General features: G+C 35.8%; 5 protein-coding genes across 5 annotated transcripts; 4 read left to right on the top strand and 1 right to left on the bottom strand.

The window, feature by feature from the left end:
* On the top strand, nucleotides 710-1,276 carry LOC18606605. The gene has a single exon (XM_007040307.2). It carries the CDS (start codon nucleotides 710-712, stop codon nucleotides 1,274-1,276), a length of 567 nt encoding a protein of 188 aa, XP_007040369.1.
* LOC18606606 (late embryogenesis abundant protein At1g64065) lies at nucleotides 3,084-4,216 on the top strand. Its single transcript, XM_007040308.2, has one exon. The coding sequence runs from the start codon at nucleotides 3,288-3,290 to the stop codon at nucleotides 3,933-3,935; it is 648 nt and encodes a 215-aa protein (XP_007040370.2). The 5' UTR covers nucleotides 3,084-3,287; the 3' UTR covers nucleotides 3,936-4,216.
* Nucleotides 6,291-7,245, top strand: LOC18606607 (late embryogenesis abundant protein At1g64065). The gene has a single exon (XM_007040309.2). It carries the CDS (start codon nucleotides 6,422-6,424, stop codon nucleotides 7,061-7,063), a length of 642 nt encoding a protein of 213 aa, XP_007040371.2. The 5' UTR covers nucleotides 6,291-6,421; the 3' UTR covers nucleotides 7,064-7,245.
* Nucleotides 10,080-11,145, top strand: LOC18606608. Its single transcript, XM_007040310.2, has one exon. It carries the CDS (start codon nucleotides 10,153-10,155, stop codon nucleotides 10,810-10,812), a length of 660 nt encoding a protein of 219 aa, XP_007040372.1. The 5' UTR covers nucleotides 10,080-10,152; the 3' UTR covers nucleotides 10,813-11,145.
* LOC18606609 (probable membrane-associated kinase regulator 2) lies at nucleotides 15,626-17,888 on the bottom strand. The gene is made up of 2 exons (XM_007040311.2): nucleotides 16,267-17,888; nucleotides 15,626-16,169 (listed from the first exon to the last, which is right to left on the bottom strand). The coding sequence occupies exons 1-2, from the start codon at nucleotides 17,525-17,527 to the stop codon at nucleotides 16,066-16,068; spliced, it is 1,365 nt and encodes a 454-aa protein (XP_007040373.2). The 5' UTR covers nucleotides 17,528-17,888; the 3' UTR covers nucleotides 15,626-16,065.

Genomic DNA, 20,858 nt, shown 5'->3' on the forward strand with positions numbered 1-20,858 from the left:
ACTAACAAAATTTAAATTAGTAGGATTTGCATATATTGGACGAATGAAATCTAGACCAATATAAAAAAGCAAAGTTGTTTGTTGTATGACTCGAGGAAAATGTATTTTCCTTATTTTTTCTGAATTCTAGGAGCTACCAAAAAATAAGTTAATACTAGAATAGTTGGATCACAAATTTGATCACCCTGATCAAGAACTTGTAACTCATCAAAGTCATCATTTCTTGAACTCAAGCGTATCCCGAGGGGGTCTGGTTCCCTAGCCTAGTTAAAGCTATTTTGGTCAGTGTGAAATTCCCCATCTTTTCTTCTAATTTTCCATGCTATATTAACTTGTCTCTAAAGTCTCTGAAATTGGTAAACTTAAATTAATTAAATTGGTTTGGACTTTTCGATCGGAAACTTCTTTCCAAGTCTTTGTCAATATCGTACCAGCACCTCAATTCTAATTATCTAAGTTGGCTGCCCATGTATATATTTTCCACACAACGTACAAGAAAATCATTTCAATGTAACTTCCTCCATTTTCATTATTCAAAACAAAAAACTTTTGTATTCACCGCTACCTATAAGTATTAATACTATACCACAAGCACAAATCCTCCAATCTCACCAAGCTCAACCTCCTTTTTCATTTCTGCAAACACTCCAGTACTTAGTGGTTCCAACATCATTTGAAGTCACTTTCCTGAAAACAAAGCAACCCAGCCATGTTGGAATCGGAGAAGTACAAGAGAATGCAGAACATGAAATGTTATGCGTATATCATTGCTGGGGTTGTCTTCCAAACTATCATAATCCTTGTTTTCGCGTTAACGGTTATGCGTATCAAGACCCCTAGCGCTAGGCTAAGATCCGTGACGGTCCAGAGTCTCAACTATAATGCTTCAGGAGTCCCTCACTTCAACATGAGATTGATCATGGAAATTGCAGTGAAGAACAAGAATTTTGGTCACTTCAGGTTTGATAATACTACTGCTAACGTTACCTTTGGAAGCGTTATGGTGGGTGATGGCGAAATCGTAAAGAGCCGTGCCCGTGCTAGGAAGACTAAAAGGATGAATGTAACAGTGGATGTAAGCTCAAGTGCGGTTTCAGATGAAGATGAGCTTAGAACCAAGTTGAGCAGTGGGACTTTGACGTTGACTGGAGTTGCGAGGTTGAGAGGGAAGGTGACATTGATGAAGCTGATGAAGAAACGGAAGACTGCAGAGATGAACTGCACTATGACTGTGAATTTGAATAGCCATGCTGTTCAGGATTTGGATTGCGAGTGAAATTCCAGATAGAATTTTTATTATATGTTTCCTTTTAGTCCTCTTTTTTCTTTTTAAATTCATTTTTTCTACTTCTGTCTTAGATACAACAATATGGATTGAAATAAAGGAATGAATACCATCCTCTTTTGCTACAAAATTAGTTAATGTATATATACTTTGAAAATCAATAAAACTATATGTGACCTGAAGGCAAACAAAGCTGCTCCAAGTTATTGTAGCATCCATGACAGAGAGCTAGATTTAAATTTGCAAAATGAGTGAATCAATGTGCATGCTTGTGTAAAGCAGGGTGTAAGAGAAAGAAATCGGGTTTCTTAAATTTTGTATATATATATGTGTGTGTGTGTGTGTGTTTATTATTTCGAAATTTAACTTGACAAAAAATTAAGATATGATATTGAAATGATTGGTTAAGTTAAAGAGGTTTTGATATCATATCAAAAAATCATTCAATTTAAAAAAATTTCACCTAACCTAAAGTGTTAGAGTTATTTTAATTAATCATTTTAGATCCAAGGTTCAGCTTATCTCTTTTATTTATTTATTTATTTATTGGGGTAGTTAGTTTCAAGTTAGGTGTGTGGCAAGGACCATAACATTTTATGAATTAATTTAGTTCATGAAATAAAATAATGTTTTTTGCCATTATAATTATTGACCATAATACTTGTAGAAGTTTTTTTTTTTCTTTTGTTTAATTAGAGATAGATGTATGCCGCCTTATTTCCAATAGACATCTTGCAAACTGGGTTTCAAACAGACTCTAATCCCCACCATTCCAACTATCCATAGGACACGGGAACATGGTTTGTGACTGTGACCCGACAATCAGGTTTACTCTCTTTGGAAGGGTAGAGGAGGGGTTTCTTCACCTCCTATGTTCAAAGTCTCCAATCCTACGTCTCCCCCACCACAAAAAAATTGCCCAACTAAAAATAAATATATGGATTACCATTAACAGAAATGAGAAAACATAACTCATTCATTCATTCCAACTTTTATGTTTGTGTTGCATCTTTGTTTCAGAGGTAAACAAGAAAGAGGACTTAATTACATATTTTAGCTATGATTTCACTTTAAAATTAAAAGGAATAACGGCTTGAAATATGTTATGGGTTTTGTGAAAAATTTTTGGTAATATTGACACGATACAAAAGATAATCGGTGAAATCAAATATGAACAAATTTATAAAAAATTTAATAGATGTGTTAGTAAAAATAGATGTTAATCGATCAAACATGTTCAGTGCATATTGGTGATGACATGTATATAGTGTTTTGTCTTTCATTAGTGACTATTTGTGGTCGGTTTGAATGTCCAAGCTCTTATATTTTATATACAAAGAATAATGTCTTATAATATAATGTAATATGTTTTATTTTCTTTAGGGCATTTTGTCTTCGGTATTTTTTTTTTTCAGTATTTTGTTTTTGAATTGTGATGCTGTTTAAGCTCTATTAATAAAATAAAATGACTGCTTGAAAAAAGAAATTGACTTGATTAAGGGCATAGCCAAGAGTAAAGAGCACTTCATCTCGCACAAAAAAGATACAGTATATAGAATGACCAGGCCCAGGTAAAATATCTAGGATATTTTAGTCCAAATAACGGATAGAATAGAAACTTCTATTGTGATATATTATAATCTCCAACTTTAGGATAGGAAGTGCTTACCAATATTTAACAAAGTCACGAGACCATCTAGAATGGATGTTCAAAAGTCTACCCTAGCACGCGTTTAATGCTTGAATAAAGAATACAGAACTCTTTCGTTCGTTCCCATTTCGAGGAACCTGTCTGACCATCAGTTTTTACTATGAAAATTTGATTTATTTGCATGTTCATCGACAGTACTCGAATTGTCATTGAGTACTATATATACCAAACTTTGCTTTGCCACCAATGCCACAACCTGCTCCACTTCCTCAATTCAGTTTAAACGTCAAGAAAAAGTTATTAAGAGAATATTTTTCATTTCAGTTTCCTATAGCTAGTAAAGAAGATTAAATGGCAGAGAAAGACCAGCAAGTGCATCCCCTAGCACCAGCTAACGGGCACCCGAGAAGCGATGAAGAATCAGCCAGTTTGCAATCGAAAGAGCTGAAAAGAAAGAAGAGGATCAAATACGCTGTGTATATTGCCGCTTTTGCAGTGTTCCAAACTGTTGTCATCCTTATTTTTGCCCTGACTGTCATGCGCGTTAAGAACCCAAAGGTGAGAATCGGGAAAGTCACGGTTGAAACAATGGAGACTAGTAACACAGAAGCTACTGCTTCATTTAACCTCAGGTTCATCGCCCAAGTTACGGTAAAAAACACCAATTTCGGTCATTACAAATTTGATAATGCTACTATGAGCTTTCTGTATGATGGTGTGATGGTAGGGGAGGCAATTATACCTAAGGCCAGGGCCAGGGCTCGTTCGACTAAAAAATTGGATGTTACTGTGGAAGTGAACTCCAGCGCACTTACAAGCACTACCACGGGACTCGGCTCTGAATTGAGTTCCAGCGTGCTAACATTGAACAGCCAGGCCAAGTTGAGAGGAAAAGTGGAGTTGATGAAAGTGATGAAGAAGAAGAAATCCCCAGAGATGAACTGCACCCTCATATTCAATGTGTCAACAAGGAGTCTCCAAGATCTAAAGTGCAAGTGACAACAATAATTAAAGCTGGTTTTGGTTTCAAAGGAGTTTGGGGTGTTTTTTATATATAACATATATACTTATTTTACTATGCCAGAAAGCATGCACTGATCTTCGTAGCATTATATATGCTCGACGATCTCCTTTGTGTGCATACATATATATTCTTATACAGGGATCTCATATTTATTTATTACTATTTTTTAATTTTGTTCCATTTTTATATTTTAAGTTTACTGTTTCGATTCTTGCTTCCTTGAGTGTTAATAAGATTGTTTTTTATTTTCTTTTGATATGTATGATTCTCATGTCTATCAATTCTGCTACTAGTAATTACCAGAGATTATGCAAACTGGAGAGGACAGATTGAGAGCTTCAGAATCCTGATTTAATTAATTATCATAGGTTACAGTTAACGTTTTAAGATTGTGAATGTGACCCCATCACATCAAGTGCTGCTTGCTGTACACTACACAAACTCTCTTTGACAGGTAATTGAACTAATTAAAATCTGGCACATCATCTGATTGAAATTTCTCAACTTGTTCCTTTAATGGTAGGTCCAAAACCAATAGCTTAAGCATCATTATAAAACCCAAAAAGTAAGAAAGTTACTACTCCTATGTACCACTATCAAAGAGATAAGGATGCTGGCAAGTGGTAGTTGAAGTGCATGTGTTTCACAGGGTTGGCAAAATAAATGAACAAATAAACAAATAATCTGGGTTCCTTGATCACCATTAATCCATTTAATTGCTAGATCTTCATTTCATAAACTTGAGAAGGAAGTTCTTCAGTTTCTCTTTTTCATGTCATTGTCACCATTTATGCAGAAGCTACATAAGACCTTGTTTACTTGGTCAGTGGATATGCAAGAACTCTACTCAGGCCCTGCTGGAACTCTACCCCCTAAGAGGGTGAGTGAACCATCAGGGTCAAGCCCAAGGTTCATATATAAGACCTATTTTCATGCCCAAGGCTAAAGCCACATTTTATTCGGGCTATGGCACCTTCTCATCCAGACGTGCCCATGGGAGGGAGGTCAGCCTGGGCTTATCAGTTCGGCATCTGCTATGATCTTGGGTTTGGGAAAGGAATAATTTTGGGCTTGAACCCATCCCAAAATAACCACCAATATACTTTTGCCAAAGTTAAATTGATTTTAAAATATTAAAAATAAAATCCTGGGGTTAACTTTTGCTAGAGCTTAGCTTGACTAAACCTGTCATAGACACAAAATTTTAATATATTTAGGTAATAAAAAATAATGTCGTTTAATATTAATTTTATATTAATGAATCATATTTTAATTTTATGTGTGAATTTCCATTAACAAATTATTTTCCAATTTTCTTTAAATCAACGTTACAATATCTGCTAATAAAATAGTTAACATATCATGGATGTAAAAGCTCAATAGTGTTGCTTTATTCTGGTTTGAAACGTATCATTTTGTAATTAATTAATGCCTAAGCTTTAATATATATGTGTGTGTGTGTGTGTGAGAGAGAGAGAGAGAGAGAGAGAGAGAGAGAGAGAAAGGGCAAAAAGGAAATCAGCTTCTGTGAGGGAATGGCTTTCCACTTTTCCTTAATGCCATGCAATAAAGGGTTAATTATTGTCCTAAAAGTAGATCATGACTCGCAGAAGAGTACTTTCAAGTGATGGAACGTGTTGTGGACTCTTTTGTTATCTTTTCTTTTACTTTTGTGCTTATGATTCATAATTTCACTTTTTTACATCATATTAAAGTTAAAAAAATATAACTTTTAAATTTTAAATCAATATTAATTTATTCAATTTATACTATGATGACTAGCTAGGAAATACACTTGTGTGGTGAAAGTTAATTCCAATCCTAAACACTAGTTAAAAAAAACTTTTGATTTTTCATGAAACTTGAATTATACTCGTTACTACACAATCATAATGACGTGGCTGCAAAGTTTCAAACCGATCAACTTCAAGGAACATTCAATATATGTCATAATGGAGACTTTTAATGGCGATGGACACGTTTTGACAACCCAAAAGTTTTATTATTCACAACAAACCCTTCAGCAAGAACAAATCATCAGTCTTTTCCTTTTCATTTTCTTCTTTTATTTTATAATACAAATTCAGCAAATGAGCCTTCGAGATTGGCAGAACCTCCAGTACACTAGGAGATTTTTTATGACTTACAGACCACTAAGTAAAATATTTACTGCTCCAAAATACTGTTTATGTCGGTTTCACTTAATATCAAGTCCCTGTGACGGCCGGCGCTAAACAAAAGAATAACCCACTAAGGTTAATACATGCACCTAAACACTAATTCAACGCGGTTGTTCGAGTCCCCTGCCTTCAAATTATATATAAACTGGCCGCATGTGTATAACTTGTGAGGAAACACCCAAGAGAAAAAATCCAGACTATCCTGTGATTAAACCCAAAACGCTATAGAAGAAAAACCTACAATTATTCAAGATTCTCAACCCTTTTTCCTTCTAGACAATATGCAAGAGGACCCCCAGGCCAAGCCACTGGCACCTGTTGAATATTATCCTAGAAGCGACATGGAGTTTGGGGGGATTAAACCGACAGCGTCACAACGAAAAGAAAAGAGCAGTAAATGTCTTGTTTATGTTCTTGTTGGAATGGTCATCCAGGGGGCGGTCCTGTTAATCTTTGCGAGTATTGTTTTACGTGCCAGAACTCCCGATGTTGAGATCGTATCAGTCACGGTTAGAAATCTCAAGTATGGCAATTCGTCGGCTCCATCTTTTAACCTTACACTTGTAACCGAGGTTACTGTTGAGAACAGCAATTTCGGCGATTTCAAGTTTGAGAACACTACCGGGACTGTTTGGTGTGGTTCTGTAGTCGTTGGAAAGATGAAAATACCTACAGGGAGAGCCCAAGCCAGGGCAACCGAGAGGTTAAATGTTTCTGTGGATGTGAGCTCACTCCCGCTGCCAGATACAAAGAACGTAAGCTGTAATATAAGTTCTGGATTGTTAGAGCTGAACAGCCATGTCAAACTGAGCGGAAAAGTGAGTATTATGAATATTATGAAGAGGAGAAGGCATCCGGAGATGAATTGCTTCATGACCCTCAATTTGACAGGGCAAACCAAACAGGATTTTCCATGCGAATGATATGAGGGATGAACTTCTTCCCCTGTTCTTAATTTTGGCTTTGTAGAGTTGTCTTGGTTTCATTAAACAGATAAGTGTATAAGATCACATATGTATAATTAAAATTTTTTTATTAGAGATTCCCATGTTCTTGAAGAACAATTTTTGTTAATAGTTATAAAATATAGATCTTTGCTTCATGATTTTGATGATATTATTAGCAGTGTTACTGCTCCTGTATGAATGGCGGTTTACAGTTGAGTTGAGATGGCAGGATATGGGCCTTATGGCGTAAGAAATAAGTCAACTTGCAATGTGAAAGTCCATGAATGGGCCAAAGCCCGTCCCACCTTGTTGAATGCAACGAGTATCGTAACGAGCCTTCTCTCTATTATTTTGAGTAGACTGATCTTCTTCCATTTATTGTATATATGTTTCTTCAGGATTAATTAATCCTCTTAAACCTATTTTGTATGTCATGTTGGAATTAATTAATATAATTTGAACCCTTTCTGTGTTTCGATCCAAAAATGAGAATTGACAAGTGAGCTCAGCGTGTTCATGTTTGATGTTTAGGGTTTAGATTCAATCTTTGCCTCAGGTTATTCATTATTATTAATTTTTCGGACTGAACAGTTTCAATTTGCAAGAAAAAGTCAAAGCAGAAAATTGGGATAATAAAGATAAGGTTTCTATGGAGTTTTCGTGGGCTATCTCATGCTTCTTCACACTCCTTTGGTACTTCCTGGCCCATTGGCATGGGCGGACCCATGTAGCAGAGAGTGGTGTCACATGATACCACTCACTTTCTAAAAAGATTTAATTTATATATAGTTTAGGGTAATTAATATATTAATAAATCTGTTTTTTTACAATGTTATAAAGAGTGGGTCAAAAACTTCAAAAAAAAAGTGATTTATGAAAAAGGAATTTATATGTTAATAGTTAAATATTACTTGAAAAAATAATAATTTTTTTTTATGATTTAAGATTTTATTAGAAACTTCAAAACCTAAACTATTCTCTTTATCCAAAAATTCAAATATTTCATTTTCTCAATCTTTAGCTGTGTTTTTTACTCGCTTAAAGTAACTTATCTAGTCTTCAGTTGTAAGTAATTTTCAACTAAAATTAAGTTTTTAAATATTCATGTTTAAATATTTTTTGATTAATTAGATAGTTTAGGTTCATAATTATAATTTAGCTAATAAAAAATAGTAATTACATGTCAAATAATATATTGAAATTATGATTCTTTCTTCTTCTTCTTTTTTTTTATTTCGTAGATATATAGTTAAATTATTTGATTTTTGTATTAACTTTCTTTGGTTTGTTGATGCTTATATTTAGTTTTGATTAATGAATAGAAAATTGTCATATTTTTAGTTATTGAATTTGATAATTTGTTATGTAAGATCATATTTTATTTATTTTTAATATTTTAATTTATACTAATGAGTAGTAATTTTTTAAAAAATAATTACTTGATGATATATATTATAAAAGATATATTTGATAATATTTTTACTAATGATATCATATATCATTTTTAAAATATGAAAAATAATTGTTATTTTAAAATCATAGTCATTTTAAATATTTTTATTTTGAAATATTTAATGAATATATTAAATTTATATTTTTATTTAATATTAAACTTTTAATTTATTTTTAAAATTATTATTATTATTTTAATTATAACAAATTTCTGAATCCACCTTTCCCATTGGCTGGTCCAGCAACTTGCTTGCTCCTTTTTCAAGCTAAAAGTAACTTCTGACGCATTTCACGGTTGGGACCCAAGGAAACTTCAAACCATTGAAAGTATCTGTCCAAGCGGGAAGGGACTCGGGAGTCAGAACTTAGCTTCTTCTAAAGTTACGTGTTTAGACCTGCCAACTCCTTGCCTTAAACCTATATGAAAAGTAAGATCACATCTCTTAGATTGTGATTTCTTATGCACTTTTCTCAACCCGCAGCCACTCCATATGCCAGCCTCCATGAAAGGGAATGAGAAGTTAAAACAGAGCAATCGCTTAGGGGCTAAACCAATGCCCGCGTATCACAAATTAGGACCATGATCAGCTCAATTTTAGCTCTTCTCTGGTTCTAAACCGCTGCACAACCTTATAGTTAGCTTTGAGGTGCTCAAAATTTGTATTTCTCAGAACTATGGGCTACAAATTTAAGATCTTTAATGTTTTTTGGATCGGTTAATTCTCTTTCATTTCATTTCCATAGCTATAAATTTACTATAGAATTCTTCTGTTATTTTGAATAAGTAGCTTTCCCTGTCACCATAAAAGGGCCAACCAAGCTAGTCTATCAACTAAGCTATAGCTTTTGGGCTTTACGCCTAAACCCAAAACCCAACAAGATTCTGTGACTCTTTGGCCGTCCTGTAGGTTCTGGAGTTCAGTTCACACCAAAGAAACCCATAACTTCATTCGCCTCAAATCCTGGACAGTTAGGTTAGCATTCTTTGTTGTTGATCTGGTATTTCCTTCATACCAGAAAAATAAAAAAGTACTGGTATTTCCTTCCTTTCACATTGCCAATTGCCCAAAAACCGTGTGAGTATGACTTCAAATTCAAGATAAAGTCAGTAATTGCAATAGTATATTTTATTGTCCCATGCCATGCAGACGGCAGATACTATATGGTTCTTGGAAGATAATGAACCATGTGTAATCTTCACAACATATTTAAGTAAACAAATTAAGGAGAGGGTTTAAAAGAAATAAGAAAGAGAAAGAATCAGTAAACATCATAAGAAACTCAAAGAAACTTCTTAATTTGAAAGATTTCATGTCTGTACTCCGTTTGAACCAAAAAAAAAACCAGACGAAGAAAGTCCATATAATGTCGTATTCGAGGTACAATTTCCTTTCCATTGAAAAAAAAGGGTAGAATTTCTTACGAAAGGCAGTAGTCAATAGTCAAGACGTGCAAAGCGTGCGGACGCGTTTGAGCCCAAAACACACAGGACAATTCAATTCACATCAGGCATACTTTCCTTGCAAATACTATTAGACAAAAGCAAGAATGTAGTCCCATTTGCTAAGTATTTATCTCCAAGGACCAGGGGTCACAGATTCCAAAACTTGGCGATGGCCGATCGAGAGCAGGTCAAGCCCTTAGCCCCGGCGGCCTTCCAAACTCGCAGCGACGATGAAGAAGCCTTGTCCAAGCAATTGAAGCTGAAAAGGAGAAGATATATCCAGTGCTGTGGCTGCGTCGCCGCGCTTTTATTAATTCAAGCTGTGGTGATTCTAGTCCTATTTTTCACGGTTTTCCGGATACAGGATCCCATGATTAGAATGAATTCTGTAACAATCCAGCGACTGGAGTTTTTCCAGAACGGAAGTCTCAGGACTGATGTGAATGTGACACTTTTGGCTGATGTTTCAGTGAAGAACCCCAATGTGGCAGCCTTCAAGTTCAACAACAGCACCACGTTAATTTACTATGGCGGGAGGGTGGTCGGCGAGGGCCACCATCTCCAAGGGAAGGCCAAGGCGAGGCGTACACTGCGGAGGAACGTGACGGTGGATATAATTCCAGAGAAAATTCTGGCTGTTCCAAGCTTGATGAGCGATTTTGCATCACAGGCATTGAACATAAGCAGCTACACCAGAATTTCAGGCCGGGTCAGGATACTGAATTTTATCAAGAAAAAAGTTGTGGTTAAATTTAATTGTACCATGACTTATAGACTCTCAGGCCAAGAGTTTCATGGAGAGAGCTGCAGGCCAGAACTTGATTACTAGAGTCATTTTCTTCTATGGTGATTGTTGAAGCTTGTGGTTAAATATGCAGCACCTCGATTCGATTGTTGTACCATTTCTGTTTTTTCCTATGAAATTACGTGTAAAGACTAAGGAGTAATTTAAGAAATTTCCCATTTTTGGTTTTTTTCCTCAAAGTTGATCAGATCTTGCTAGTTCTAAAGCAATACTGAATCATCGTGTTAAGGTCGAAAATGGACTGAAACGAGAATTTCCAGTGCTTCAATGGGGAAAGTTCTTTCGTTTCATTCCTATTGCCGCTTAAATTTTTTGGTGTTGCCATTGCAGATCTTACATAAATGCCCTTTTAAGTTATACCCATAAATCTTTTATATCTTTTGGGAATTCAAGAAATGCATATTTGCTTATTGCCACCCAAATCAAGCGTTGCTTTGATTTCAAGTTTCAACCCTCTTTTTCATCATTTTTCCAGTAAATAGATTAGACCTCTCTTGTTTTTTCCTTTTTTCCTTCCATACAAGCATAACATTCTTCAATGGAGGCACAAGGTTATTGGTACACTTGAAAAAGAATTCATCATACGAATTTCTCGATGGTAATATCTAGGAAGTTTAGCGTAAGAATTTCATATTCAAAGAAAAAAAATGCATGGACCGCCAAATTTCCAAGTCTGCTTTTGATGTAATAATATTGTCAAATGGAGCATTTCCCAGTTTCCCATTTTAAGATTCATGACTAAATTATAGGAATTCAAGCTGGATCTGATTGTTGACATCTCTCTCTTCAAGCTTTCTAGGCTCTCACCAAACACTGACTGTGATTGATCAATAATTTCTTTACTGGTTAAGCACATTGTATTAATTCTGCTATAGAAATATATATGGGTTATTTGAAAAGTAAAACAATTGAATTCTCAAAGCCAATCAACTTGAAATTCGAAGTTGAAAATCATCGCCTGGATATCTCGAAGTTCTTGACAAATTCTTTAATAAAATAAAACATCAAGTCAAAGGATCTCATTCTTTTAGAAAGACAAATAATGGTAATTCAAAGATTAGATTGTACAAATAAATACTATACTTAGTATTGTAAGATTTGATCGTAGTCGTAGGTATTTCTATACATTCACAATCAACAAGATGAATTAGCACCTTGAAAGAATCTTCTACACCCAATCTACTTAAGAATAAAAGATTCAAAGGTTGAATCTCCAATAGTCATAATCTTGTTTTGAAAAATGTACCATGAGGGCTAGGAATTGGGATTGATTTGGGCCTTTGAAAAGAGAGGACATTGCACCTGCTAAGCCAAGTTTTGGCCCAGCAACTGCATCAGCGTCGGCCCCATTAAAGAAGACATGCTTGTCCATTTAAACCCAAACCGTCACATCCTGGGCAAATACGTGACATGATTGTATGCTTCATCGAGAAAAACACAGGCTAACAACGTTTTCGTTTCTTAATAGCCCAAACGTAACCTTTCTTTAACAAACAATTTTCATGTTTGAAGAGCTAAAAGGCAGGCATATCATCCCTGGGAACAGAGACGATCTTTCTTCCTCGGGTTGAGGAGAACATGTTGGGTGACCTTCTTTGTCAAGCCTTTTTCAAGTGCATGCATGATTCCGTTTACAACTTCCAGAAGAACATACATTTAGTAATCTCATTTGCCTTCGTCCAGAAATCCAAAAATCCTTTTAGCGGTTGCATGAATCGTTCCAGTTTGGCTAACCACTCTCAAATCTCAATTGAGAAGCTGGAAAAAGCATCCCCTCCCGCACATGCAGGCTCTTGACGGGGTTATTTGTCTCTTGAAACAGCCGCAACTGTCATGGTTGGGGAAATTTGTGTTCCAAACATCCATTTATGAATTCGAAAAAACAAAGATTAATGGCCCCTGTTCATGAATCAGCCTCATATGATCCCTGACTATTTAGGAGAAAGCCATCCATGCAGGCTTTTTGAGGGTATCTGTCCCTTATTGCAGTTACACTATTGGCTAAAATCTGCTAACGTGTTTCTCTCTGACACCAAAACCAGATACAACTATTCCTTCATGGATCAGGTGCAATTATCAAACAATTGGATCCTAAACCTCCTAATTGAATTCAAACAACCCTTTTAGACGCGACTTTAATTTCTAACTTCGCGAAAGCAAGGGATCATGGTGAATATATTGGTCCAGATTGGTTCTAAAAGCAAGCCAAATCAGCATTATTTCCATTTTTTATCTAGGGAAAATGGTAAGCGGAACCAAACTTCAGGCTATCAATGAGTATACTGTACTTGCATATTTTTTATATTTCCCCCCTAGGAAAACCTATGGTTAGTACATGAAACTTCATCACATGAATCAGGCTTTAATAAAATACAAGCATAGACATGTTCTCACTCACATGCCGGGAACAGAAAATGGACTAACATGGTTTGGAAGATTTCATAAGGATGCTTCCAAAGAATGGCACAAAATTAAGACACATGCAGGCTTACAAGAAAACTTGTTCTGTTAATTAAACAAATGGCAATACTTTTGCAATATCTTTTTTATCATCTAATTCAAAGGATAACTAAAGAATATTCTCATTATTTTAATTTGAAGGCAAGTCAAATGGCGTAGTGTTATAAGTCTTGGGAAAAGAATTTTAGTGTTAAGAGACAAGAATGCAAGACTTTAATATAATAAATGAGGTCTAAGGTTTGTCATGTCTGTATACAGGCTGCATTTGGACCATTAACAAGAACGTTTCCTTGCCCACTTGCAATATAAGTAGTACTAGAACTTAGCAAACTGACGGAGTAAATCCCCTTTTTTTTTTGCTCGTCCTTTTGCAGTATATAGTAAAAGATAGTTCTTCGTAAATCGTACTGTCGCTGTGGGTTTCTTTTTTCAAAGACAAACAATATAGATTTATGCAAGCATTATGCATATTATGTAATATAATTGCAGGAGAGAAAAAAAAAAAAAAACCCAATTGAAGAAGAAGAAAAAGAAACACTTGGGTGAAGAAGAAGACCCTTTGGTTAAAATAGAATGGGGCAACAATGGTAAATCAAATTTTTTTATTTTGTCAAGTAAACGGCAAAGTAACATTATACTGATTCTTAATGATTCTTACATTATTGCAATTGTAAAGAAAATAATATTGCAGTGTTTGATGTATAAATAAAGATTAAAATGTAAAAAATGTAATATTAAATTTAAGAATTATTTTTATATATTAAAATGTAAGTTTAATGTATTGGTATTTTTTTTTTTATATAATATCATCTTTTAAATATATTTTTAATATCATATATTTTATTTTGATTTTTAATATAATTTCCTATATTATGTATATTTTATTTAAATTTTTTTCTTTAAAAAGATAATATTTAATATTTTATTTTAAATTGAAAGGTAAAAATATTTTTAATAACATTATAGAGTGCAACGCAATCTGATTGTATTAATTTTGAACTGCAATTATATTATATCTATTCGTTGTAACGTGATTGTATTGTAATATTACGTTACAGTAGTTTTTTGTAACATAAACATTATAATATAATTTAATTGATAACATTGTAAGAAATGTGTTCTCACTTTCTTCGAACCAAATATTATGTTAATAATAATGTAATTATCTCTACTGAGTGCAATATGATTGCAATGTAATGTTACATTATATTAATTTTTTTCAAATAATATCAAGTAATTTTACCGTACCAAACGCTCCCTGAGAGGGAGAGGGAGAGGGAGGGGCAGCATTTGTTTTGTTTTAAATCATAAAGTCTCTTTCCCATAAATAGAGGCTAATATGGTACAATTATGCCTAAAAAGCATTGCCAAGGAGCTGATAACTCCGAATTCTCTGTTTTCTTTTCTGAAGGAGAGATAGGAAAAGGGGTGACAGCGTGCTTCAAGCTTTAGTCTGATTAGAAAGCCCATTACTCTTTCTAATACCCTAGTCAAAGTATTGTGCCAACCAAACAATGCCGTCATTAAGTCTTTAGGGCACGCTGCTTTCAGACACCGAAACCAAAAGATTCTACACTGCAATCATTATTACCCAACTTATTACACCTAGGATTGAATTTTTACTTACGAAATTCACTTTTGTTTCTGTCCTACCATCCTCGGAATTTGTTTGTTTCAATTCTTTTCTCCTTCAGCTGTCGTTTTGGCCTACAATAGCAGGAAATAGCTGCTGCTGCCGCTTAAACACCAAAAGAGGGAGAGAAAATTTGATTAGGAATCTGATTACTGACCAAAACGACAAAAGGGACTGCCCGTAAACGTAGCAGAGTGGCAAAGGGAGGGCACTCAGCAGCGCTTTTGTAGGCCCCAAGCCTGCCGTAAGGAGACAAATTGAATCTCCTACGTTTATATTACAAGAACACAGAAAAAATGGGGCTGTATGTATCATCAACATCCATGACTTCTCGAGTTCCAATACATGAAGAGGCCAAAGCTAGATGAAGAAAGGTGTCCACTGAGGGAGAACTCGTTTGTGGTCTTGCTCCATAGACTTAAAAAGATGGATAAAAATGGTGGGATTTTTACCGTGATGCCATCGTGCTCCTTCCACCGAACCTGCTGGCTGCTGCAGCCTGATCTTTAACCCTGCTGTGTCTGTTCTTTTTTGTTTTTCTCTCACTCTTTGAGAAAAAGAAAAAGAAAAGAAAATCTCTTTTTTACTGCTTTTGTTTCCACTTTCCCACTTCTCTGACCACTAAAGACAGCATTAGTCCCGACTCCGGGACCCATGAATAACAAATCCAAATTAAAAGGCACCCACATTATCAAAACTTGAATTCCAAATTGTTCAAACAAAAATAAAAAAGAAAAGGAAAAATTTGCTGATAATGATGGAGCCTTCATACTTCATATTTTTTAAGATAGATACAAAGATCTGATTCTTCTTTCACTTTCACAGAAAGAGGAGCTTTACATACAGTAGGAGAGAGGGAGAGCAGAAGAGACTAACTAGCTACGACTAACCAGTAACCAGTCATCTTCACAAATGAGCCACTGCTCTTTTTTCCCTCTTAACTAATTAATACTAAGTACTAGTAAAAATTAATTATCTAGAAAACAAAAACATTTACACAGAGATAATCAATTAAGCTGCTGAATTAACCGATAGGTGAAAACTCGTTTCCTAGTCCTGAAATATCAATCCCATGATTGATTCACTGATAAAAGGACAAATTTTCCCGCCTTTTTTTTCATTTTTGTTCTGGGGGTGTTGATCTTAAAAACTTACAGAGACAGGGATTTTCTAATTCCCAGCATTCATTCTTTAGCTTCATCTGGTGTTGATTTTCTTGACAAGTTAATTGACTTCTCATGAGATGGGTCACTCACAGACCTTGGCAACACGGAAGACTCTGAAGAATCTATGACCAAAAAAATCAAAGCTCATTCAGAAACAAAACTAACAAGGGAAAAAAAAGACTTATCTTTAAGTAAAGTGATGAGCTTTAAATGAAATACCTCGAGAGCCATTAAAGGATCTTTTGCAATGCAAGATGGCGCTTTGGATCCCATCCTGTTGCTGCAACAGAGAATCATCTCTCCTCTGTGACAAAGCTGGCACAGGAGGAGCCGCCGCCACTGCGGAGGAAGCCGATCTACTCTTTCCCAAATGCTTACAGACCACTCTAAGTCCCGCTGGGAAATTCACCTGCTTGAGGTTCTTACCATTCACCTGACTCTCCCCAACCTCTACCTCCACCTGTCCCTTCTCCGTCGTCGTTACCTTCCCTGAAACCGATTTCTCCGCCGCTGTAGACGGTGGCGTTGCAGGTTTCAAAGAACTCAAGCTTAACTGCCCTGAAAACCTTAACTTCTCACCGTACCTTCTTGAAACCCTAACGTAAAGTGGCTTAACTTTCTTTAAATATTTTTGCATTACATCTTTGGAGAATTTCTTTTCATCAGAAACAGAGTCTTCAGAGCTCTGCTGTTTCTGTGACTTGCTATTGTCTCTGGAAAACAAAGACATTATAGGAACCTCTTCAACCTTAAATTTCACTGTAAAAAACTTGTTCTTGTTATTGTTGTTGCTGTTGTTGTTGTTGTTTTCTTCTTGGGTTGTATCTTGTTTTTTTGGTGTAGCAGTGGGGACAGAAACAGAGCCATTAGCTGAAGCCGACTCTGTTTTTTCAGTTGAGTTGAGCTTTGATTTCTTGAACCTTAACAAGAAAACTCGAAACTTTGTGGCTGATTTCAACAACGAGACAGGGAATTGAGGAGGCTTTGAGTCTAAAGAAGAGTTTGGCTCAATGGGTACAAGTCTTCCTTTAAAGAACAAATCATCAGAAGGAGATAGAGTTAAGTTTGGATCAGAACGGTCGTTGATAGAGCCAGAGGAGAGTGTGAAATTGAACTCTCTCTCACCATCCGAGCCGCCATCATCAGATTTTGCGTCAAAGTCGTCAATTTGATCCTCACTTTCTTCATCTTCAACATTATCTTCTTCTTTACCAATCTCTTCGTTTTCCTCTGTTTCGTCCTCATCAGGAACCGCAAATTCTAAGTCAAAGAAAGGCCCATCATCGTCATCGTCATCATCCGTATCCACCGCCTGATGAGTAGTCACCGCCGTCACAATCGTAGTTGTACCACCGGCAGTGCCAGCGGAACGTGCATTAACACAAGCATTACTTCCACCTCCGCCAGCAGCACCACCTAAACCACCACCACCACCCCCACCCCCACCCCTCCAATACTTAAGCAAGCTAAAAGCTTCCATTGTTGGGAGAGCCAGAATAGAAAAACACAAATTTTGAGGATGGGTTTTTAGAGTAGATGGGTAAAATAAAACAAGAAATAAAAAAAGGAGGGATATTTTTTGAGTGAGAGAGAGAGAGAGAGAGAGAGAGAGAGAAGATGGAGGCTTTAGGGTTAATGGGAAGTACTGAAAATGGAGCGTGACAGAGTGAACAGAGAGGAAGATGGGGAGGGGTAAGCTTTTTTACCAAGGGAGAGAAAAGGAGAGTAAAGAGAGAAAGATAGAAAGGTGGAGCGTTGGCCTTTATTTTGTCTTGTATTGTATACGTGGTTGCAGCAGGTCAGTCATGTGAGAGCAGGCTGCAATGCTCAGAAAAAATTTTTTTGACAGAAGACAGAGTTGTAAGAGAAGAGAGAGGGGAAGTATGTGTACCATCGTATACATAAAAAACGTACTATGTGCTGTAAAATGTTAATAATTATTATTACTATACACTTTTTCTTTCTTGGGTTTTTCTTGGGTGCATTTTTTACTGTATTTTTTGCTGGTAGTTGGGTAAGGTAAGTTCACATCAGTTGTCATCATGCTCTGTCTTGAATTTTTATCATGGTCAGCTCTTCCTAGTTCCTGGCCATCCTTCAGCTTTGTAACTTCATTTATTGATGAGTTGGATAACACTCTTTTAACTCTCCTTTTATTCTCTGATGTTTTGAGTCCATAATCATACAATTTTGTGAATCTTGTATGGTAATTAAGACCTCAAATCATTATGGAATCATATGGTTCATGATGTTATACCTCAGAATAAAAGAATAAGATTATGTAATACCATGAGAATTCTCTTTATTAGTTTGTGGACTTTTTTATTTTTGGATAAAGCATTGTTATAATTGCACCTCCCCTCTCTTTGACATGGTAAGATTCTCAACATTTGGGGCACCGACAAGGTAGTTCCTTGACTTCTAATTTCGCTAGCTCGTTACTATACACCATGATTTTTGTTATTATTTCATAAACTTATACACAAACTATCTAAAAAACAAAAGGCAGAGTCGTCGAAATTTCCAGGAAGAGGGGGAGAAAAGTGAAAGACCTGCAAGGAGAGTCTCAGCAGAGTTAAATAAAAAGAAAAGAAAAGGAAGGTTTGATTCTTGAAGCTAGCATCTCTGACTCTATGCCTTTGAACTTGAGCCGAGGTCCTGAGTTAAACTCACATTTACTTTTGACAGACGAAAAGGACTGAATCCCGGGGTCCAAGCCCCTGCAAGCTGCAGAACCGGAATTGGCTATACTTGGGTAGTGTAAAATCACGTGGCTAACATGCATGTAGGGGACCTTTGCTTTGCACAATCCAGTTCCAGGAGTCTTTCACTTGGGAAACAAAAAAAAGCTTTGACCTCGAGAGTTTTCTAATTCACCCTGATCGGGCATAACTCTAACCCTTCCTTTTCACGTCATATAGGTATATGTTTCAACAAAATAGAGAAAAGTTTCCTTACATGACGGATAGAGACTGGTACTTGATTTCATGCTTTCAACTGCCCATATCTGCCCCATTTGCTGGGGTCTTCCAATGACTGGAGGACTCTTAAGTTTGAGAGAGAGAATTGATAGCAACCGTCTGATGAATGGACAACCCCCATGATATTATTACTTCAGGAAACTCTGGGGAACAGGGTCCCATAAAAGTGACAGAACAACACCCTTATCTTAAACGTAACAAACTAGTAGGTGCCTTCAAGCTACCATTATCAATGGATTATTGGTCTAATAGGTAGAATCAAGGATATTTTATTAAGTTTCAATGGCATCTGTTGCCATTGATGGAATCTTTGATTGATATCCCTACATTCTTCCACATAACTAATTATATAAAGGTAAATGCTTTTCTTAGGCAATCCAACTGTGTCAACTACTTCAAAATCCGTGAAGATATCATCAGACGTGTATTATGAACAAAATTCAACTGAACTCTTAATTACGGAATCCAAAATCCAAATCAAATCCATTATATCCAGGCCAAAAGAACACACTTGCAATAGAATTACAAATGCTTTTAATATTCTCCCATGGTTGGTGCGAGACTAATTAAAGCTTTAAAGGGTGGTGAAGCAAACCTAATTACAAACATGTCTACAGCAATGTTCTGCAACCTCTAATAATGCAGCCTGCAATTTTGGACAAACTGGGCAGGTTATTGCGTGGCTTCTCCTGCCATTGATGAGTAGATTTCTTGGTATGGAATAATGCATAGCCTGCTTAATTCACCCATCTGCAACTATTAATATTCCATGGAGTGACTACATACAGATGTAACAAAACCATAGTCGAGAAAATACTTGATTTTCAATAGTTTAACAAGAAAATTAGATCAAGGGAGTCCTGGACTGCAAGCTATGCCTTGAACACTTTTCTAAAGGGTAGCATTCTTTCAACAAAGCAAGTTAAAGACCCTATGTTGGGTTGGGTACGTAGGTTTAAAGTAGTTTGGTTTAGAGCAGATGCATGCATAAAACATTCAAGTGTTAAATGTTAATTTAGCAAGATGATGAACATTTCTTAAGCTTTTTTTTTTCCTTTTATTTTCTACCCTCAATTATGGAAATAAATACTAATGCTATAACCTAAATTTCTTATTCCTTATTCTAGGTTCCAAAAGAAGTAGAGCCACCTTTCACTTTTGTTACAAAAAGGGATCTTATCCACTAAAATCCCCTGATTTCCTAACTATTTGTCTTGTTTATTGGAGGCAAGGTTCAAAAGTTTGAAACACTACCCCACATTCATTTGTATTTACATAAAAAAAAAAATCACATGAAACTTTGGAAAAGAATGATTTGTTGAGATTTTTTGTTTTGTTTAAAAAAAAATTCCCCACTAAAATTATGATGGTAATCACAGCTTTGGCATTTTTTGTTGCCATTGACTTTCCTTTTGAAGATGAAGGATGGCCCCCATTCCTCGTCCCTTTTCTTGTGGAAAACAAACAGTCCTCCTCCTTCCTTTTTCAGGTTTAAGGCTCAATTATTTCCCATTTCCAGCTCCATAATTTTTTTTTGGGTACTTTTTACAGTTGCTCTGCTGGTCCCTCGACCCAGATTGGATTTGATACCAGTTACAATCTTGGCAACCTGCACCTTCTTCATTAATGTTGCCGGTTTATTGGGTAGATCTGAGATTGTTTTCTCCCTGAGCCCAAAGTATTCCATTTTCTGGTTCACAGGCTGCAACAGTGCAGCCTGTGAAGGCCCAATTGCAAGGTTTTCTCCAATATGTTTCTTTTTAGAATATGAAAAAGAAATATTCTAGGCCCTTTATTCTACTTTCTTTATTGGCCAACAACTGTTTTTGG

Source organism: Theobroma cacao, chromosome 3 (assembly GCF_000208745.1).
Source record: "Theobroma cacao cultivar B97-61/B2 chromosome 3, Criollo_cocoa_genome_V2, whole genome shotgun sequence".
NCBI lineage: Eukaryota > Viridiplantae > Streptophyta > Magnoliopsida > Malvales > Malvaceae > Theobroma > Theobroma cacao.